This window comes from Accipiter gentilis, chromosome 14, assembly GCF_929443795.1.
Source record: "Accipiter gentilis chromosome 14, bAccGen1.1, whole genome shotgun sequence".
Lineage (NCBI taxonomy): Eukaryota > Metazoa > Chordata > Aves > Accipitriformes > Accipitridae > Astur > Astur gentilis.
The window spans coordinates 30,264,821-30,281,630 of record NC_064893.1 but is presented as its reverse complement, the minus strand read 5'-3'; the positions used below and the strand labels follow the sequence as shown (position 1 = coordinate 30,281,630).

The window sequence follows — 16,810 nt, the reverse complement described above, 5'->3', positions numbered from 1 at the left end:
TTTCTACCACCTTCTCCGTGTGGAAACACCCTCAGGAGCAGTGCAGCGATGCGTGCCTTTGCACATGCTGCTTGAGAGCACTTGGCACAGGTGAAACGGGAGTGGGAAAGAGCAGCAGCCTTTGTCCCAGGCTCTTCCCCAGGGGAACAGCCCCAGGGAGTGGCCTGAGAGTGGCACTGTGTAAGTTTTTGCATGGGTAGACGTGGGTGCTAGCCACTCTGCACTGTCAGGTCTTTGAACTGCCCCAGCACGTTCACTGTGGTTTGGTTGGCTCTGCCAGCAGAGGGATGCTGGACATCCTGGGGACAAGGGTGCTGGACTTGTAGGGAAGCCAGGACATTCCTACAGCTGCAAGGAGACTTTTTGTATGCAGTGCCCTCAAAGCAGGTTGCAGGGCCAGCAGTGTGACTGCCTGGTGGTGCCTGTCCCCTGGCTTTAGCCAGCCTTGCATTGCCACTTAGTGGCAGGAGCCCTCGATTGCTGTCCCCAAGGGGTGGTTCTGGGCGGCTTTGGCATTTGTTTTGCAGTATTGGTTTAAGGGCAATTGCAGAGTTCAGAGTAAGGTGGGAGAAGGAGACATCCTGCATGCATTTGCTCTGCCTCTCCCAAACACTGCAGGTCCCCACCCACACTTGCGTGCCCATCCTGCCTGGTGGGGGGTGTTGCAGCGGTGGCTGTGGTTTGTGGTTGCTCCCATTGTGTGGATCTGTGCTGGCTCAGTCTTCAGGACTTACCCAAGAAGTTAAGGAGCCATGTGAACATGATTGTACAAGCTCCTACATCAGGAGCAGAGCTCTAGTAGCAAACAGCCCTTCGTCAGTTTAGCAGAAGCAGTGTAGCAAATCCAGTGCCAGCAAGGCAACAAGTTCAGACCAGGGTTAGATCTCAAGCTGGTTAAACTGTGAGCTTAATGCCAAAATTAAGGAGTGGGTTTCTCTGCAGGTGGTTGCAGTAGGTACAATGGCCATTGTCACTTTCTTCATTTATGTCAATGAGGTAATTTGGGGGATTTTCTGACCATGCCTATTACTCTCATAGTGACTCCCTCCCTTAGTGGAGTACATGTATGTTAGCAATGACAGAGTTAATGATACAAAGCAATCTGTATGTAGTAAATGCTTAACAAAGAGTATACACCCTTCTCTCCTGTTGGTCAGTGTGGGAAGATCAATACAGAGCTCTGAATTGTTCCTTTTCTTTTACTGCTCTCATCTCTGGTTGATGAACAGCTTCCAAGAGGGACTGCATTGAAAAGTTTGGACTGCAAACTGTGGATCGTATCACCAAGGATGACCATGCCATCTGCACTACTGAATACTCCCGGATCGTGCCTTTAGAAAACGGGGAGGTGAGCAATTACACGTTTTCATTCCTTGGAGTTTTCAGGATTTCTCAGTGACTGTAGGTACTCTTATTAATTGGTTCCCTCTTGACTTTTGGATGCCACTTAAACTACTCAGTTAAACCAAATGAGACTGGTAGGGAACTGATTCCGTTGTCTTGAAGGGAGGTAAAGATTGGGTTTGGAAGAGGGAGAGATTAATCTCCTCCCACCTCACAGGATTATGCAGATTTGTTTTCATAGAGTCATAGAATGGTTTGGGTTGGAAGGGACCTTAAAGATCATCTAGTTCCAACCCCCTTGGCATAGGCAGGGGCACCTTCTACTAGACCAGATTGCTCAAAGTCCCATCCAACTTGGCCTTTTCCCTCCTTGCATTCACAGATTGTTGTCTCTCTGGTAAATGGACGCCCAGGAGCCATGAACTTCTCCTACTCTCCTCTCCTGCGGAATTTCACGAAAGCCACCAACATCAGACTGCGCTTCCTGCAGACAAACACTCTGCTCGGGCACCTGATGGGCAAAGCTTTAAGGGACCCTACAGTGACAAGGAGGGTAAGGCAGGCCTTGATACCTCTTGCTAATGAGGTGGAAGTGTTTGAGGGCTGTGCGTGCCACCTCTGGGGAGAAGACATCCCTGGATGTTGCCCCTGGGGATTTTCTCTCTCTGTGCTTGTGCTCCCCAAGCTGAAGGCATTTGCAGCAGATGCCACTGCTGCTGTGGCTGGAGCTGGAAGCTGCTTGGGAAGACCTGTGCTTAGCACCAACAATGTGAAACTGGGAAACACTTCTTGGTGTCACATGTGGCTTTCTGGCTGTGCTGGAAGACCCAGCTTGTATAGCTAATGGACTCTGTTAGTGGTGGTGGATCTTAGCATAGGCAGATATTGCAGCCTACAAGGTCCAGCTTGTCACTGTAAGGGAAATATCCCAACACATCATTTTACTGGGTGAAGCCCTGCTGAATCCTAAGTAGGGCAGTTATGAAGCTTATTCATAAAGATATTAATGGCCGACTTTTCTTGTGCTTTCTAGTATTACTACAGCATCAAAGATATCAGCATTGGAGGGCGCTGTGTCTGCCATGGCCATGCAGACGTCTGTGATGCCAAAGACCCTAATGACCCTTACAGGTACATTTCTCAAAGTCTCAGTTCTGTGTAAAAGTGTTTGAATTGTTGTGCTAAGAATGAAAGACACCGGTGTGAGTTGTGTCCTGTCCTGAGCTCGTAATTGTGCCAACAACTGTTGTTTGTGGCTCTGCCCTGAGAATGAATCAGAAACTGGTCCAGCCAAAGTAGCAAAAATTAAACATTTTGTCAGGGTATTTTTCAGCCAGATCAGCTCCCTGGTCTGGTTTCCCTGCCCACAACTCTGCCATCCCCATGGGAACAGAGTGCTGGAATTGGAGGGTGCACAAAGCCGATACTGTTGTTGAACATGGAGGTTTCTCATCAAAGCTGAGGGCTGGTTTCTGAACTTGTTCAGAGAAGTCTCTTGCTTCCCATGTGGCTTCTTAAGAACTGGGGCAATACTCTAATAAGTAGATGGTCTCCCAAGAAACCAGAGACTCTACTGCCCACTTCTACTCATTAGAACCATAAATTGGTTATGTATGTAGCTAAACAACTGCTCTTTGCCAAAGTACAAGAGCATGCAAAGCAGTTACATTTTGGCTCATGGGACTCTTCCCATCCGCCTTGGCAACTTAGGATGCCAAAGAGCTGCTTCAAACCATGAAAGTGTTGCTTCTTAGCCATCTGTTTGCAGCCTGAATGTTGCCTTTATGAAAGGGATGGTAGATTCAGCTGGACGAGGGAAGCTTATATTTCTTTCTCATCAGGATCATGTAGAGGTTTTGGATCTTCTAAAATAAAATTCCAGTGACTCCCAGCCAAGGTTAAAGCTGCTAAGTATTAAAACAAAGATATATTGGTAAGCAAGTCTGCCTTAGTGTGCCAAACTCTCTTACAAAGGGAAGTTCATAAATATTTGAATGTACAGTTCCTCGGTTTTGTTTTAGACTTTGCTGGATGCACAGTACACCTGTGTACTGGGGCAAAAGAGTTTCATGGTGTAAAGTGATTCTTTAACATAGAAACACCATGACACTTCTCAGGTGTATCGATGGCTCAGGGCTCTTCAGGAAGGGAGGGAAAATTAAGGGAGGAGAAATGTGTTGGGAACCTTTGTTCAATGCCACTTCTGCTGATCACTGTCACTGCCTCCCAGAATTCCCCTCCTCCACTCTCATTTGGATGCATTTGGCATTTTTGTTCTTGGCCCCAAGCTCTGCTGTAATGTTGCAGCACATGTTCGTAAGCAGCTGTTGCATTTCATCCAGAGCAGATCGCGCTTGCCTGGAGGAAAAACATTTCCTACTTGGGTGCTTTGTACAGTCAGCACATAACATCTGTAAAGCCTCTTGGGATACATCAGGACAAAGATGCTGGGTGAACAGAATAACTTCTCATGGCATTGCTGTACCCTGTTAACAAGTGCAGGAGCATGGACAAGTCAGCAGAAATATGATACTTTCAGCTCAGAAAATGAGTAATTGGTGAAATGCTGCCATTCTCCAAGGCTCCAGCAGCAGCTGTGTCCAGCCTTCCTGCTGAAGCGGGCACTGCTGGGCAGTCATCCCAGCCCTCCTGCCCTGACATAGCACGGAGCCAGCATGGTGATACCTGCCATAACGCTGCGTGACAAGAGGCATCGCAGAGGCAGCTGGGGCTCAGACACACTGTCACTTCTTGTCACGGGCCCCAGCTGTCATAAACATGTCATTTCTTCAGAAATCTGTGCAACCCGTCTGAGTAGGAGGTGCAGTGTTGTCCCTCTGCCCATGTCCTGCCTCTTCAGATGCTGTTGTGTGACAGCAACAGGGCAAGGAAGTGCAAACAGAGGGAGGCAAGGAATGTGAATTGGCTGGGCCCTGTTGAAAATCCCAGTTATGTCTCAGCCTGTCTGGGAGGTCTCTGCTTCTCATTTTAACTTCTCTCTTCTGCACATGCCTGTGTTTCTTGTGCCTGTTGCCCAGAAAGGCAGGATGAGCACTTTGATAGAGCTGAGGTGAGCTAGAAATCTTGGCAAAGACTTTAGGACGTGATGGAGCATGTTCGTGAGCTGACTTCCTGGCCATAAATGATGATGTTTATCCAGCTTTGGAAAGTTTCTCTGAAGTGCCAAGTTACAGAGGCTGCACATCCAGCTGTGTTAAGTTGGCAGCATGTCTGGTCCCCGTGTGAGTGTGTATGTGCAAGGGCCTACAGCGTGGGGGCAGATACAACCTCCTCAAGGATCTTCGCACTTTTCACAACTGTCTCTCTGCCCCAATATTGAATGGGCTGAGTTAAGCAGAGGGAAGGAATGTTCTCCTGGTTAAAGGTGAACACCACCAGGACCAGGCACAAACCTTTCTGCTGGCAAACGCCGTGAGCAGCGAGATAAGCATCAGCGGGGACCTGGCACATTGCAGATGGAGAGTCCAGGCAAAAATTATGTGTTAACATGCGGCTGCTGTTGATGTGAGCTCAGAAGAACCCTGCAAGTGCTCTGCATCTGTCTGATAACAGCAACTGTTTCCGTGGGTTCACTGCCCCATCACGGATGCTACAAGCAAGAGAGGAGACAACTGGAGAGTCCAGCTGCTGCTTCTGTGCCTGATGCTAAAGATAATCAGCAAGACAACAGCAGCCTGGCTGGTCAGAAGCAGATCTGCAGGAGGAGATCAAGAATGCTTTCCTGAGTGCTAGCTTGCTCCTTCCCATTTTGGAAGGGAAAGCAGCATGTGTGCTGGTAGCTTTGTGCCCTCTGTGAGTCCCTTTCGTGGGTGGTTTTCCCTCAGTACAGTCAGAAGCAGTTAGAGGAAGGGGCTTTTTTTTCTTGATTGTGCTACTCAATGTCCCAGTCAAATCCAGATGCTGTAGCACTTGTGTGGCACTCGCAGCACTGACACAGCTGCTCGCTGGAAACTGTTTATAGTCTCTGTTACTAGGCATTAACTCCAGTGGGAAGACTGGTTTTATTTTTTACGACAGGACGACCAGGAAATATGTGCTATCTGAACACAACCGCTCCCTCTTCTTCCTTGTATATATTCAATCAATGAAACATGTAAATATTGTAGCTTATGCACGTCTGTCCATAATTCATTAGCAGCATGGACTTGGCACAAGGTGCAGTAAAGCTGCCATGATAGATGAGCTCCCTGAGAGGTCATTGCTAACTGGACAGCAGAGACTAAATAAATAGCTCCTTCTCCATCTGAAACGTGCATCTTCACTAATTGAGTGCCATCTTTTTGCATTCTGGGAACTGAACCAGTGCTTTTCAAACATCTCGGATGTTAAAGAGCCAGGGTGTGTGGCTGGAGCCATGTTCTCCAGCCAGGGAGATAAACACTGCTCAGCAGGTTTATAAGTTCCTTGACTCGGTGACCATCTTTCTCCACACATATGTATATGGACATTAATCTTGATCTCCAGCTGCTGCTGTGGAAAAAAACCGTAAAATTTTGTTTCCTTGTAAGTGCTGAGTGGTAGCCAGGTGAGAGGTCTGTGGCTGGTTTCATTACAGAGGCACAGCCAAGGTTTGCCTCTCCTTGAGTCTCCCCCTTCGGTCTGCAAAACACAGGGAGAACAAAGTTGCTGGTGAATGTTTCAGGGCTCATTTTTGCCGCTTAGGCTCCAGCCAACCTCTCAGGGGCTCGGTTTCATGCCTGGATTCTGCCAGCCACAAACCAGCCTGTGAAGGTGGGTAGGGATGGGGCATCATGAGTGCTCAAAGAGCTGGCTGCAGCCAAGCGTTCCATGGCGTTTGCAAGAGGAGGAGCGCCAGCAGGGCTGGGACCTCCTGCCTCCCAACTCCTCTGGCTGAAGCAAACATGCTGAGTGTGGATCCTGCCCGCATTCCCCCAAACTTTCAGATCATCCCATATTTCATTAAAATGAGTTCATTTGTACCATGCCTCTGCCTGGCTATTCACTGTACATACACTTGCAGGTCCCAATCTTAAAAATACGTGTAGGTGGAAACCATGACTCTCAGCTCATTGCAGCCATGGAATAGTGTGTCTGTATTCCTGCATTTCACCCAGAATGACTGCTCCATTTGTTTCTAATGTTTTAAAAAATTACATTTATTTTTAAACACTGCTTTTGAATGGAAAAGCATTGGAGGAGGGAGAGATGGGAGTGGCAGACCAGCCCTGAGGGGAAATGAGTAATTGCACAGATAAAAGCTGGAACATGCTGTATTATCCATAAGTCTAATACAACAGAACGCGTTTGTGTTGGATGGGAATCGCCTTCTGTTAAGTGGAAGTTTTGGAGGTGATGTCACTGATGTTAATGAATCACCGTTGTGGTCGAGCAGGGACGAGATCCATCAGTCGACCGTCGAGATTTCTTGCCTGGCGCCTCCGGAGCCGCCTGTTTACCCAGCACAGTCCTGCCTGTGCCGGCTGAGAAAAGCAGGAGGTGCATTTCATAGGGAGCGTGGGCTGAGCAACTGCTAAAAGACTTCAAATTTCATGGCCTTCCTCTCTGCAAGCACAGGTATACCTGGAGGAACAGACGGGACCCATGTGTCCCCATCGCTCTCCAGCTCTGGGCTGTCATTTATTCCTTTCACGCTGTTCCTGCACAGTGGTGAGGACATCTTCATGTCCCTGCACCACACTACTCCCTCTGAAATAATTTGCTTTGGCACAGGTTTCTACTACTGCCACCTCCAACCATTTCACATTTTATTGGCTGTAGAGCTGGCTAGGTAGTGGCACACTGATTTTTCTCTAAGCCTTGTCTCCCTGTGAAGAAATGAGGAGTGATGGTGGAGGAGAAGGAAGGGAGAGAATGGCACTGGAAGAGCACAGTTTGGTGTTTGACTCAAAAAACCCCCCAGCATTTCAAAAGTTAAAAAAAAAACAACCTTAGAAGCCTCTTCTCCAGAATATTTGGATTAACAAATATCACTCATTTGTGTATCTGGCTAGTGATAGTTATACACAGCAGGGTTATGCTGGGGCTCCCCATCCTGTATATCCCTGTCCTCGCCACAGGCTTGGCGGTACCTTATTCCTCTCCCTTGCAGGCTGCAGTGCGACTGCCAGCACAACACCTGCGGCGGGTCCTGCAATCGCTGCTGCCCCGGCTTCAACCAGTTCCCGTGGAAGCCTGCCACTGCTGACAGCGCAAACGAATGCCAGCGTAAGTTGGAGTTGAGTTTTTCGTTCCTTTTCCAGCTGTTTTGCAAAGCATAGATTGACTACGCTTCACCAGCCCCTTGGTGTGCAGAGAAGCCTTTCGCTGAAATGGTGGGGTTTATGGTGTGTGGCACTGGGTGAGGTGAAGATCACTGGCACCACAGAGAGGACAGTTTGCACAGTGGTTAATTGTGTTCAGTGGAGGCTCACACAGGGAGGCCCACTAGGTCTGTACAGGACTCTGTTTCTGCTTATGTTCCAGTTCCTTCTCCATGTCCAAGGGTTCATGCAGGCAAGTCTCGTTGCTTAATTCTGTCTCCAAGACGAATTATATTTGGATGTGTTTACATACAGGACATCTTTATTTGTCTAGAGAAACCTTTGGTAAATGCCGACAGTGGAATTTATGCTGCACTGGGAATGCAGAGCATGGAGCGTAGCTACATCACACGATCTCTTATAAATGCAGGGCAGCAAAGGACAGTTGGATCTTAATCCTGTGGGTTTGTAAAGAGCACCCTCACTGAGTGCTGAACTTCACAGCTCACCTCTATCCTGGGTGGGATAAAAGAGGCAAGAATGTTGCCCTCTAAACCAGACTACTTGAGGCCCCAAAGTTGGGTAATTTCTCTTTCTCGTCTATACATGCCTGCACATATTTTACTTCTGATTTTGTGTCTGCTGCATTTTTCTGGTTACAGACTAGACTTTGTGAGAGAGTTGCTGCTTCTGTGCTTTTGAACTGGAAGACTTCTGGGAGCTTGGGTGATCATATAATGCCCCAGATGCATTCAGGCATCTTTCCTCATTGAAAAGTGACCCATCCAATGTCAAACCCACGAGGAAGAGTTCATATCTTGAGATCTAGCTGGTGACTGAAGGACCTCCGTGGACTGGTGGCTTAGCTAATGTCTCTTTGTATTTTCAGCTTGTAATTGCAACGGCCATGCCTATGACTGCTACTATGACCCAGAGGTGGATCGCCACAAAGCCAGCAAAAGTAGCGAAGACAAGTTTGAAGGGGGAGGTGTTTGCATTGACTGTCAGGTAGTCCTGAAGAGCTCCCGTGGAAAAGGCTGTTGCAGATTTTTATGTTTGTTCCCGCTGTCATCCTGGTGTTCAGCCTTGCTGGCAGCTCTGCCAACCTCCTCACACACCCTCTGTTATCTTAATTAGGTTTCTCCCTGGAAATTTAGTCTCTTTGCCATAGATTAAAGGAGTGTGCAGCGGTAATGAAAACAGCACTTGGGTTCCCAGCTGTCCCCTGGGTAGTACCATTACCTTTCTGGTGCTTTAGGGTTAGGTCTGCTGAGGCACTGTGCACTGGGAGGGACAGGTCGGTGTTGAGCACATTGCAAAGTTCCTGCCTAGTTCACAGTGCTCAGGTGCTGCCATCTCTCTGGATCTCTCTCTGACCACCAAAATGCCAATCTCCTCAGTCTCTGAAGTTCCCAATGAGAGTGAGAAAGTAGCTTTTCTGCTCCCAAGGTGACTGGGAGCTGGTTAATTCATGCAGTGGCATGAAACTTTTAGCTATGCTTTCTTGCTGTGGGGAAACAGATTGCTCCCATCCTCCTAGCACAAAGTGGTCAGGACATTTTACTATCTGAAGCAAGTGAATTGGGCTCAAGATCAGATACGAACCTGAAACACATACTGCATTTATAGGAGGATACAGTTTGCAGGAAATGCTTTGTTTTCAAGTCAGTGTATGTGGAATTTTGAGCAGATTTAGGTCTTCTGTGTGCTGACACTCCTGAGTTGCTTCCTTCGGACCCTGAAGCTGTTAGTAAATCTGGCAGATGAACATGAATCCTGCGGGCAGAGGAACTGATGCCCCTCTAACCCACTGTCTTTCAGCATCACACCACTGGCATTAATTGCGAGAGGTGCATCCCAGGATACTATCGGTCCCCTGACCACCCGATCGATTCTCCATACATTTGCTATCGTGAGTGTGATCTCCTCTACAGGTTGTAGATGCTCTCCTGGACTCGGTGACACTGGGGAGGGTGGTCTGGAGGACTGGGCTGAGAGATTTTTCTGGTGTCGGGAGTCCAGCACCATGAGAGACGTGGCCACATGGGTGGTTCTTGCTGCAGCTGGTACTGCCCGTGGAAATGTATCTGTGCATACAGACAGTATATGTGTCTGCAGCATCCGTGAAATCAGAAGTGGTGGCATGTTCCAAGGCTGGAATGAGCTGGAATGTGTTGCCCCGCCAGCTGTGCCCACAGGGAAATCCAGTCTTAGCTGTCATCTCTGTGCTCTTTCAGCTGGCAATTGCAGACCATTGGTCTCTACGCCCCAAGACAGGGATTTCTAGGCAACAGTGGGTTATACCTGTTTTGCTGGGGAGCCCAGCTCAGTCTGGGAGCTATGACGCATGGACTGCTCTGCACTGTGTCCTCGAGGCAGTGTGCCACCACCACCTCGCTGGGGCAACTGGAGTCTCATGGAGAAGCAAGTTGGGGCTGTGTTACTTTACTTGGGACCCTGCAGTGGGAGAAGCACAGTGGCAGTAGTTCCTCTAAACCAGACCCCTTCTGAGGAGGCAAAATCTGACTTTTTATTTTTGGAGAGTATTTGCAGCAGGGTCTCTTACAGAGGCTCTGTATCATAGTGATGCTTCTGTGGTGCTCATGAGGGTCTCGGTCAGTGACAACTGCTGCTGGCTTGTCCCTCTGCAGGCTGTAACTGTGAGTCTGACTTCACCGATGGCACCTGTGAGGACCTCACTGGCCGCTGTTACTGCAAGCCCAATTACACTGGCGAGCACTGCAATGCCTGTGCCGAGGGATACCTCAACTTCCCGCACTGCTACCGTAAGTAGGGTGTGCAGGACTGTGGAGTGGTCAGGTCTGGGACCCCTCAGAGCCAGTGGGTGCAGGAAGGGCCGACAGCTCCAGTTGGGGCTGCTCTCCAGGTGCCTTTTCCCTGGGCCACATGGTACTCCTGTCCCAGGAAGAGTTCTTGCAGGTGGGGACAAGTCCACATTTGGCTTGGGCGGACACTGGAACAGAGCTGAGCTGGACTGAACTCTCTGGAGCCAACAGGAGCTTCCAGTTTGGCTGGAGTCTCATCTCTCACTTTCTGTGATAGACATCTTTCCAGAGACCTGGTTAAAAATGGTTCTAATGGATCTTTGTTTAGTGGGATGTCTGCACTTTGTTCCACGTTCCATGTTTTAATTCAGCCTGTTCAGCTTTGGGACTGTCAAGCCCTTGATATCCTGACAGGATTTCTTCGAGTGTGTGTGATGACCTATGCAATGTCTCTTTCTCTGTGTAGCCGTTCCAGCTTTCGCTCACAATGATACTGGAGAACAAGTGCTCCCTGCAGGACAGATAATAAGTAAGCAGTGCAATTTTCCTTGATGCTTTGGCAATTACTGTGCTGTTATTTCTGTTATATCTTACCATCCAATGCAAGATCAGGTCTTAAGCTTATTGGGCATGTATTTTGTAAGAGACAGCCCTGACACAGAGTGGTTCTGAGACAGGAGGCAGCTGAGGGGTGAGGGAAAGGAAGTTTTATGAACCCCTTTTTATAGACAGGGAGACTCTAGCCCAGAGTGACCGTGTGATTGTGTGCTTTTTTCTGGAGTCGAGGCCATGCAAAGATGTCCCTTCTGGCCTCCCTCTAAGGAACCCCCACTAAGATCACAGAGTGGCTGTGGTTGAGCTGGAACCCGAGCTGGGTTCTCCCAAATCTCAGCCTTTGTGTTCAGACACAAACCTGTCCTGCCACACCTGCGTGCCCTGTGTTTTCCATGTGGTGGACAGCACAGTGGGTCCGTGCCAATGGCCCTCTCTGCACAAAGCTGCAGGTAGCACTGCTGCGGGCTCCTGGGAAGCGTTCACAGAAGCTGCTCACTCTGTGTTGCTTTCTCTGTTGTTTTGAAAGCTCACCCATGCCTTCAGCCCTGCTCCCCTCCGCCTCCCTCCTCTCTCATGCTCACTCCTCATGGTTCATCTCCTCCCTTGTGTTCTTTTTTTTCCTCTCTTTTTCCCACCGAGTCCTCCCCTGTCTCATGCTCCCCAGTGCGCTCTAGATAACCTTTTCCTTCCTTCTGATATTTTAAACTCTTTATCTTCCAGGTTTTTCTTTCCTGAGCTGGAATTTCTCACTTCCCTTCTCATTTCCCCCCCTCCCCCGCCCTCTGGTTCTTGGATGATTTTTGCCCTTCTCTCTCCCGGCCCAGCACCCCACACCACTGCCATTGGTGAAGGCAGGGCTGGCCAAGGGCTCCACCGCTGCCCACCTGGAGCACCTGCCTGCCCTGGCAGCAGGAAGGTCTCAGACATAGCTGAGCATGGAGTGACCGGAGAGAAAGCCCAAATCCCTCCCTGAAGGCTTTGGTTATTCCCGCACAGCTCTTGGGCAATGCTGCACCAAATCAGCCCTGTCTGGGCTTGTGCAAACAGCATTCGTCTGCCCTGTGCATTGCCCTGCTGCCTGTCCAGCACCTTGCACGTGTGTGTGATTGCTGAGGTCTCCCAGCCACCCTGCAACCCTACGAGCCAGGCATGCTGCTCACTTGAGGAGGGTTTGGTTAAAACATTTGCATCTGGTAGGAATGTTATTAGGAGGGAAATGCTTGACCTGTAGCCTCTCATGGTAGCTCCTTCCCCATCCTTATGGGACCTCTGCCTAACAGCAGAAATCGACTGACAGCCGTGTGTGGTGTTGCTTGTTGTATCCCCCCACTCCAGACTGTGATTGCTATGCCGGTGGGACAGAAGGCAACGCCTGTCGCAAAGACCCTCGGGTGGGGATGTGCGTGTGCAAACCCAACTTCCAGGGAACACACTGCGACCAGTGTGCCCCGGGCCACTATGGACCCAGCTGCCAGCGTGAGTAACTCGGGGTTAGCGGCCCCAGGCTCACCCTGCTTGCCTCCCTGCTGGGGAGGAGCGTGCCTCTCCCCATCCTCCACTCACACTGGGGAGGAGGAATTCTCCAGCCCCACTTCCAAGTGACAAATTCCCATGACTTCTGCCGATAGTTTCCACCAAGCCCTGACCCTCCAGCATCCTCCCAGCCTGCGGGGGGCTCTTGAGAAATTCCCTATGGATGTGAGCTATAGGCCAGGCATGCCTGCTGTCAGCTGTGTCCCCCATGGTTTCTCCAGTTGACTGCATTTCTACCCCAGAGGAACACATGCTCTGGTTCCTTTCCTAGGAAGGGGAAAGATGAAGAAGCTACTTATTTACTAGTGCCCTTGTTGCTTTCCAGCCTGCCAGTGTTCTGGCCCTGGTCAGTATGATGGCACCTGTGACAGCGAGACAGGGCAGTGTCTGTGTCGAACGGGATTTGAAGGGCACATGTGTAACCAGTGCGCTCCTGGCTACTTCAACTACCCTCTGTGCCAGTGTGAGTATCTGTTCTCCTGTGGGCCTGGGTGGGTACGCACAAAGCCAGAGTCTTCTGGCAGGGTTTTGAAGGTGGACTGGAAAGTTGTTTTGTGGGCATTTTGGAGGACATATGCAATGGGCAGAGATTGACAGTTTGAACGCTTAGAGCAGCACCTAAATGCCTGTCTGAGAACCTCAACCCCCCCCCCCCACACACACACACATATTGCCGTAAGCTTTGCCCATGCTCCTAGCACAGGACAAACAGTTTCTCTCTGTTGCAGTATGCGGCTGCAGTGCAGTTGGGACACTGCCGGGAGGCTGCGACTCCGCTGGGAGGTGTTTCTGCAGACCCGAGTTTGCTGGGCCACGGTGTGAGCAGTGCAGTCCTGAGCACCACTCCTACCCCCACTGCTACGGTAAGGACATTAACGTTCAGTTCCTGCTTGTCTGTCACTTTCTGAAAAACATGACTATTTTTGCAAGGCTTTGGTGTTTCTCAAAATCAAAACCCACGTGGTTTGCACTGTGAATTTGGCAGGCTTGTTCTGGAGGTCATGGATCATGCCAAAGCCTGGAAGACAAAGCAGTTTTTATCGGTCACACTTCCTCATCACAACCCTGCTGTGACCTGGTGTCTCAGCTTATGCCTTTTTTTGTCTCTCTTTTTAATGCATTAACCTACTAAACTACTGAGGAACGTTGAACGTGCTGTAAAAAACCCTCAGTGGCATTTTGCTGGTGTGGCTATAACTCTAGCTGAAAATATTGCCTATCTTTCCAGGGGATTAAGAAATTAATTTAGTTCTGATGCAAATGGCTAATTCCTGTGGGCCTGAATGACAGTTCAGACCCAGCAGTGGTTGGCCACGGATCGCACATCCATCAGACTATCGAGAGTCCTGCTCTTACAGCTTGCTCCTGCGATTCCCGGGGTGCGGTGGACAACAACTGCAGCCCAGCTGGCCAGTGCCGATGCCATGTGAATTTTGCAGGACACACCTGCAACCAGTGTGCCCTGGGCTTCTACGGGTACCCCAGCTGCACACGTGAGTAACCACTGTCAGATCTCGGGAGAGAAGCGAGTAGCTGCTGCTGCTACTGGCTTTGTAATGATTTTTCCTTTCCATAACCCATCTCCCAGGGTTGTATGTGAATATAGTTGGATCTTGCAGCAGGAATTAGTTTTCCTGTGCACAGTTCACTGGGCTACCTCATCTGACAGGCACGCTCTATAATGAGTAAACATCTCGAAGAAATGCTTCCCCAAAGCCTGTGCGATTTGTCTCCCCCAGTTCATTCACAGTCACTAACAGCAGGAGCTTGGGTCTGCCTGCTCATTTTGGAAACAAAACCCAGTCTGGATGAATGGCCTCTAATCCAGCGACCTATTAAGAAACAGACCTACAGAGTATGACTTGGGAAGCAGCTGTGGTTCGGACTGTCTCTCCGAAAGCATTGGGTGCAGATGCACATAAAACATGTGTTGAATTGCATCTGCCTGTCCTCAGGCTTGAGTGCCTGCAGCCAGAGAGAGCAGGGCTCTGAGTGGGGTAAGCAAAGTCTCAAACCACATGTTCAGATTATACCCTGGTGCCATGAGATGCTCAGATGTGGCTCATATGACACATCCAGGCTCTTCACGGCTTACTCCACCTTGGTTCATGCCAATGCAAAGGAGGAGCAACTGGACTACAGTTGTAGACTGGGTGAACAATGAGGATCAGGATTTGAGGTTTCATGTCAGCCCCAAATTCAAGGTATCTGCTGGCATGGTGAGAGCTTTGCATCAGGAAAAGATAGAGTTTTCGATTCTTGGAGAAGTGAGGAAGGGGTTCAGCAGAACTGCCACCTTGGATTTCTGGAGGGCAGAGTTTGGCCTGTTTAGGAGACTGTTGACAGAGTCCCTTGGGAGGCAGTCCTGAAGGGCAAAGGAGTCCAGGAAGGCTGGACATTCTTCAAGAAAGAAATCTTAAAGGTGTAGGAGCAGGCTTCCCCATGTGCCAAAAGGCAAGCCGGCGGGGAACAAGAGCGGCCTGGCTGAACAGAGAGCTTTGGCTGGAACTCAGGTAAAAAAGGAGACTTCATGACCTTTGGAAGAAGGGGCAGACAACTCAGGAGGACTACAAGGTTGTTGCGAGGTTATGCAAGGAAAAAATTAGAAGGGCCAAAGCCCAACTAGAACTTACTTGGGTTACTGCTGTAAAAGACAATTAAAAATGTTTCTAGAAATACATTAGCAACAAAAGGAGGGCTAAGGAGAATCTCCATCCTTTTTTGGGTGTGGAGGGAAACATAGTGACAAACGATGAGGAAAAGGCTGAGGTACTTAATGCCTTCTTTGGCTCAGTCTTTAACGGTAAGACCAGTTGTTCTCCAGGTACCCAGCCCCCTCAGCTGGAAGACAGGAACAGGGAGCAGAATGAAGCCCCCATAATCCAAGGGGAAATGGTTAACAACCTGCTACACCACTTAGACGCACACAGGTCTATGGGACTGGACAGGATCCACCCAAGGGTACTGAGGGAGCTGGTGGAAGTGCTCACCAAGCCACTTCCCATCATTTATCAACAGTCCTGGCTAACTGGGGAGGTCCCGGTTGACTGGAAGTTAGCAAATGTGATGCCTATCTACAACAAGGGCTGGAAGGAGGATCTGGGGAACTACAGGCCTGTCAGTCTGACCTTGGTGCCGGGGAAGGTTATGGCGCCGATCACCTTGAGTGCCATCATGTGGCATGTACAGGACAACCAGGTGATCAGGCCCAGTCGGCATGGGTTTATGAAAGGCAGGTCCTGCTTGACTAACCTGATCTCCTTCTATGACGGGGTGACCCACTTAGTGGACAAGGGAAAGGCTGTGGATGTTGTCTACCTAGACTTTAGTAAAGCCTTTGACACCGTTTCCCACAGCATTCTCCTGGAGAAACCGGCTGCTCATGGCTTGGAGGGGTGCACTCTTTGCCTCGTGAAAAACTGGCTGGATGCCAAGCCCAAATTGTGATGGTGAATGGAGTTAAATTCAGTCGGTGGCCAGTCACAAGTGGTGTTCCCCGGGGCTCGGTATTGGGGCCAGTTCTGTTTAATATCTTTATCAATGATCTGGACAAGAGGATCGAGTGCACCCTCAGTAAGTTTGCAGATGACACCAAGCTGGGCAGGAGTGTTGATCTGCTCGAGGGTAGGAAGGCTTTACAGAGGGATCTGGACAGGCTGGATTGGTGGGCCAAGGCCAACTGAGGTTCAATAAGGCTTATGCCAGGTCCTGCACTTGGGTCACAACAACCCCATGCAGCGCTATAGGCTTGGGGAAGAGTGGCTGGAAAGCTGCCCGGTGGAAAAGGACCTGGGGGTGTTGGTCGACAGCCGGCTGAATAGGAGCCAGCAGTGCGCCCAGGTAGCCAAGGCGGCCAACAGCATCCTGGTTTGTATCAGAAATAGTGTGGCCAGGAGGACTAGGGAAATGATCGGCACTGGTGAGGCTGCACTTCGAATACTGGGTTCAGTTTTGGGCCCCTCACTACAAGAAAGACACTGAGGTACTGGAGCGTGTCCAAAGAAGAACAATGAAGCTGGTGAAGGGTCTGGAGCACAAGTCTTAGGAGGAGCAGCTGAGGGAACTGGGGCTGTTCAGTCTGGAGAAAAGGAGGCTGAGGGGGGACCTTATCGCTCTCTACAACCACCTGAAAGGAGGTTGTAGTGAGGTGGGGGTCAGTCTCTTCTCCCAAGTAACAAGCAATAGGATGAGAGGAAACAACCTCAAGTTGTGTCAGGGAAGGTTTAGATTGGATATTAGGAAAAATTTCTTCACCGAAAGGGTTGTCAAGCATTGGAACAGGCTGCCCGGGGAAGTGGTTGAATCACCGTCCCTGGAGGTATTTAAAAGATGTGTAGAAGTGGCCCTTAG

General features: G+C 49.7%; 1 protein-coding gene across 1 annotated transcript in view; it reads left to right on the top strand.

Moving 5' to 3' along the window:
• The window catches only part of LAMA5 (laminin subunit alpha 5), a 96,055-nt gene that overhangs the window by 43,362 nt on the left and 35,883 nt on the right, over positions 1–16,810 (top strand). The window contains exons 4-15 of the mRNA XM_049816352.1: positions 1,230–1,348; positions 1,727–1,897; positions 2,378–2,475; positions 7,436–7,551; positions 8,476–8,594; positions 9,408–9,498; positions 10,238–10,372; positions 10,839–10,901; positions 12,263–12,403; positions 12,786–12,923; positions 13,189–13,323; positions 13,819–13,953. Of these exons, the coding sequence (XP_049672309.1) occupies positions 1,230–1,348; positions 1,727–1,897; positions 2,378–2,475; positions 7,436–7,551; positions 8,476–8,594; positions 9,408–9,498; positions 10,238–10,372; positions 10,839–10,901; positions 12,263–12,403; positions 12,786–12,923; positions 13,189–13,323; positions 13,819–13,953 (1,461 nt within the window). The remainder of the gene's footprint in view (positions 1–1,229; positions 1,349–1,726; positions 1,898–2,377; positions 2,476–7,435; positions 7,552–8,475; positions 8,595–9,407; positions 9,499–10,237; positions 10,373–10,838; positions 10,902–12,262; positions 12,404–12,785; positions 12,924–13,188; positions 13,324–13,818; positions 13,954–16,810) is intronic.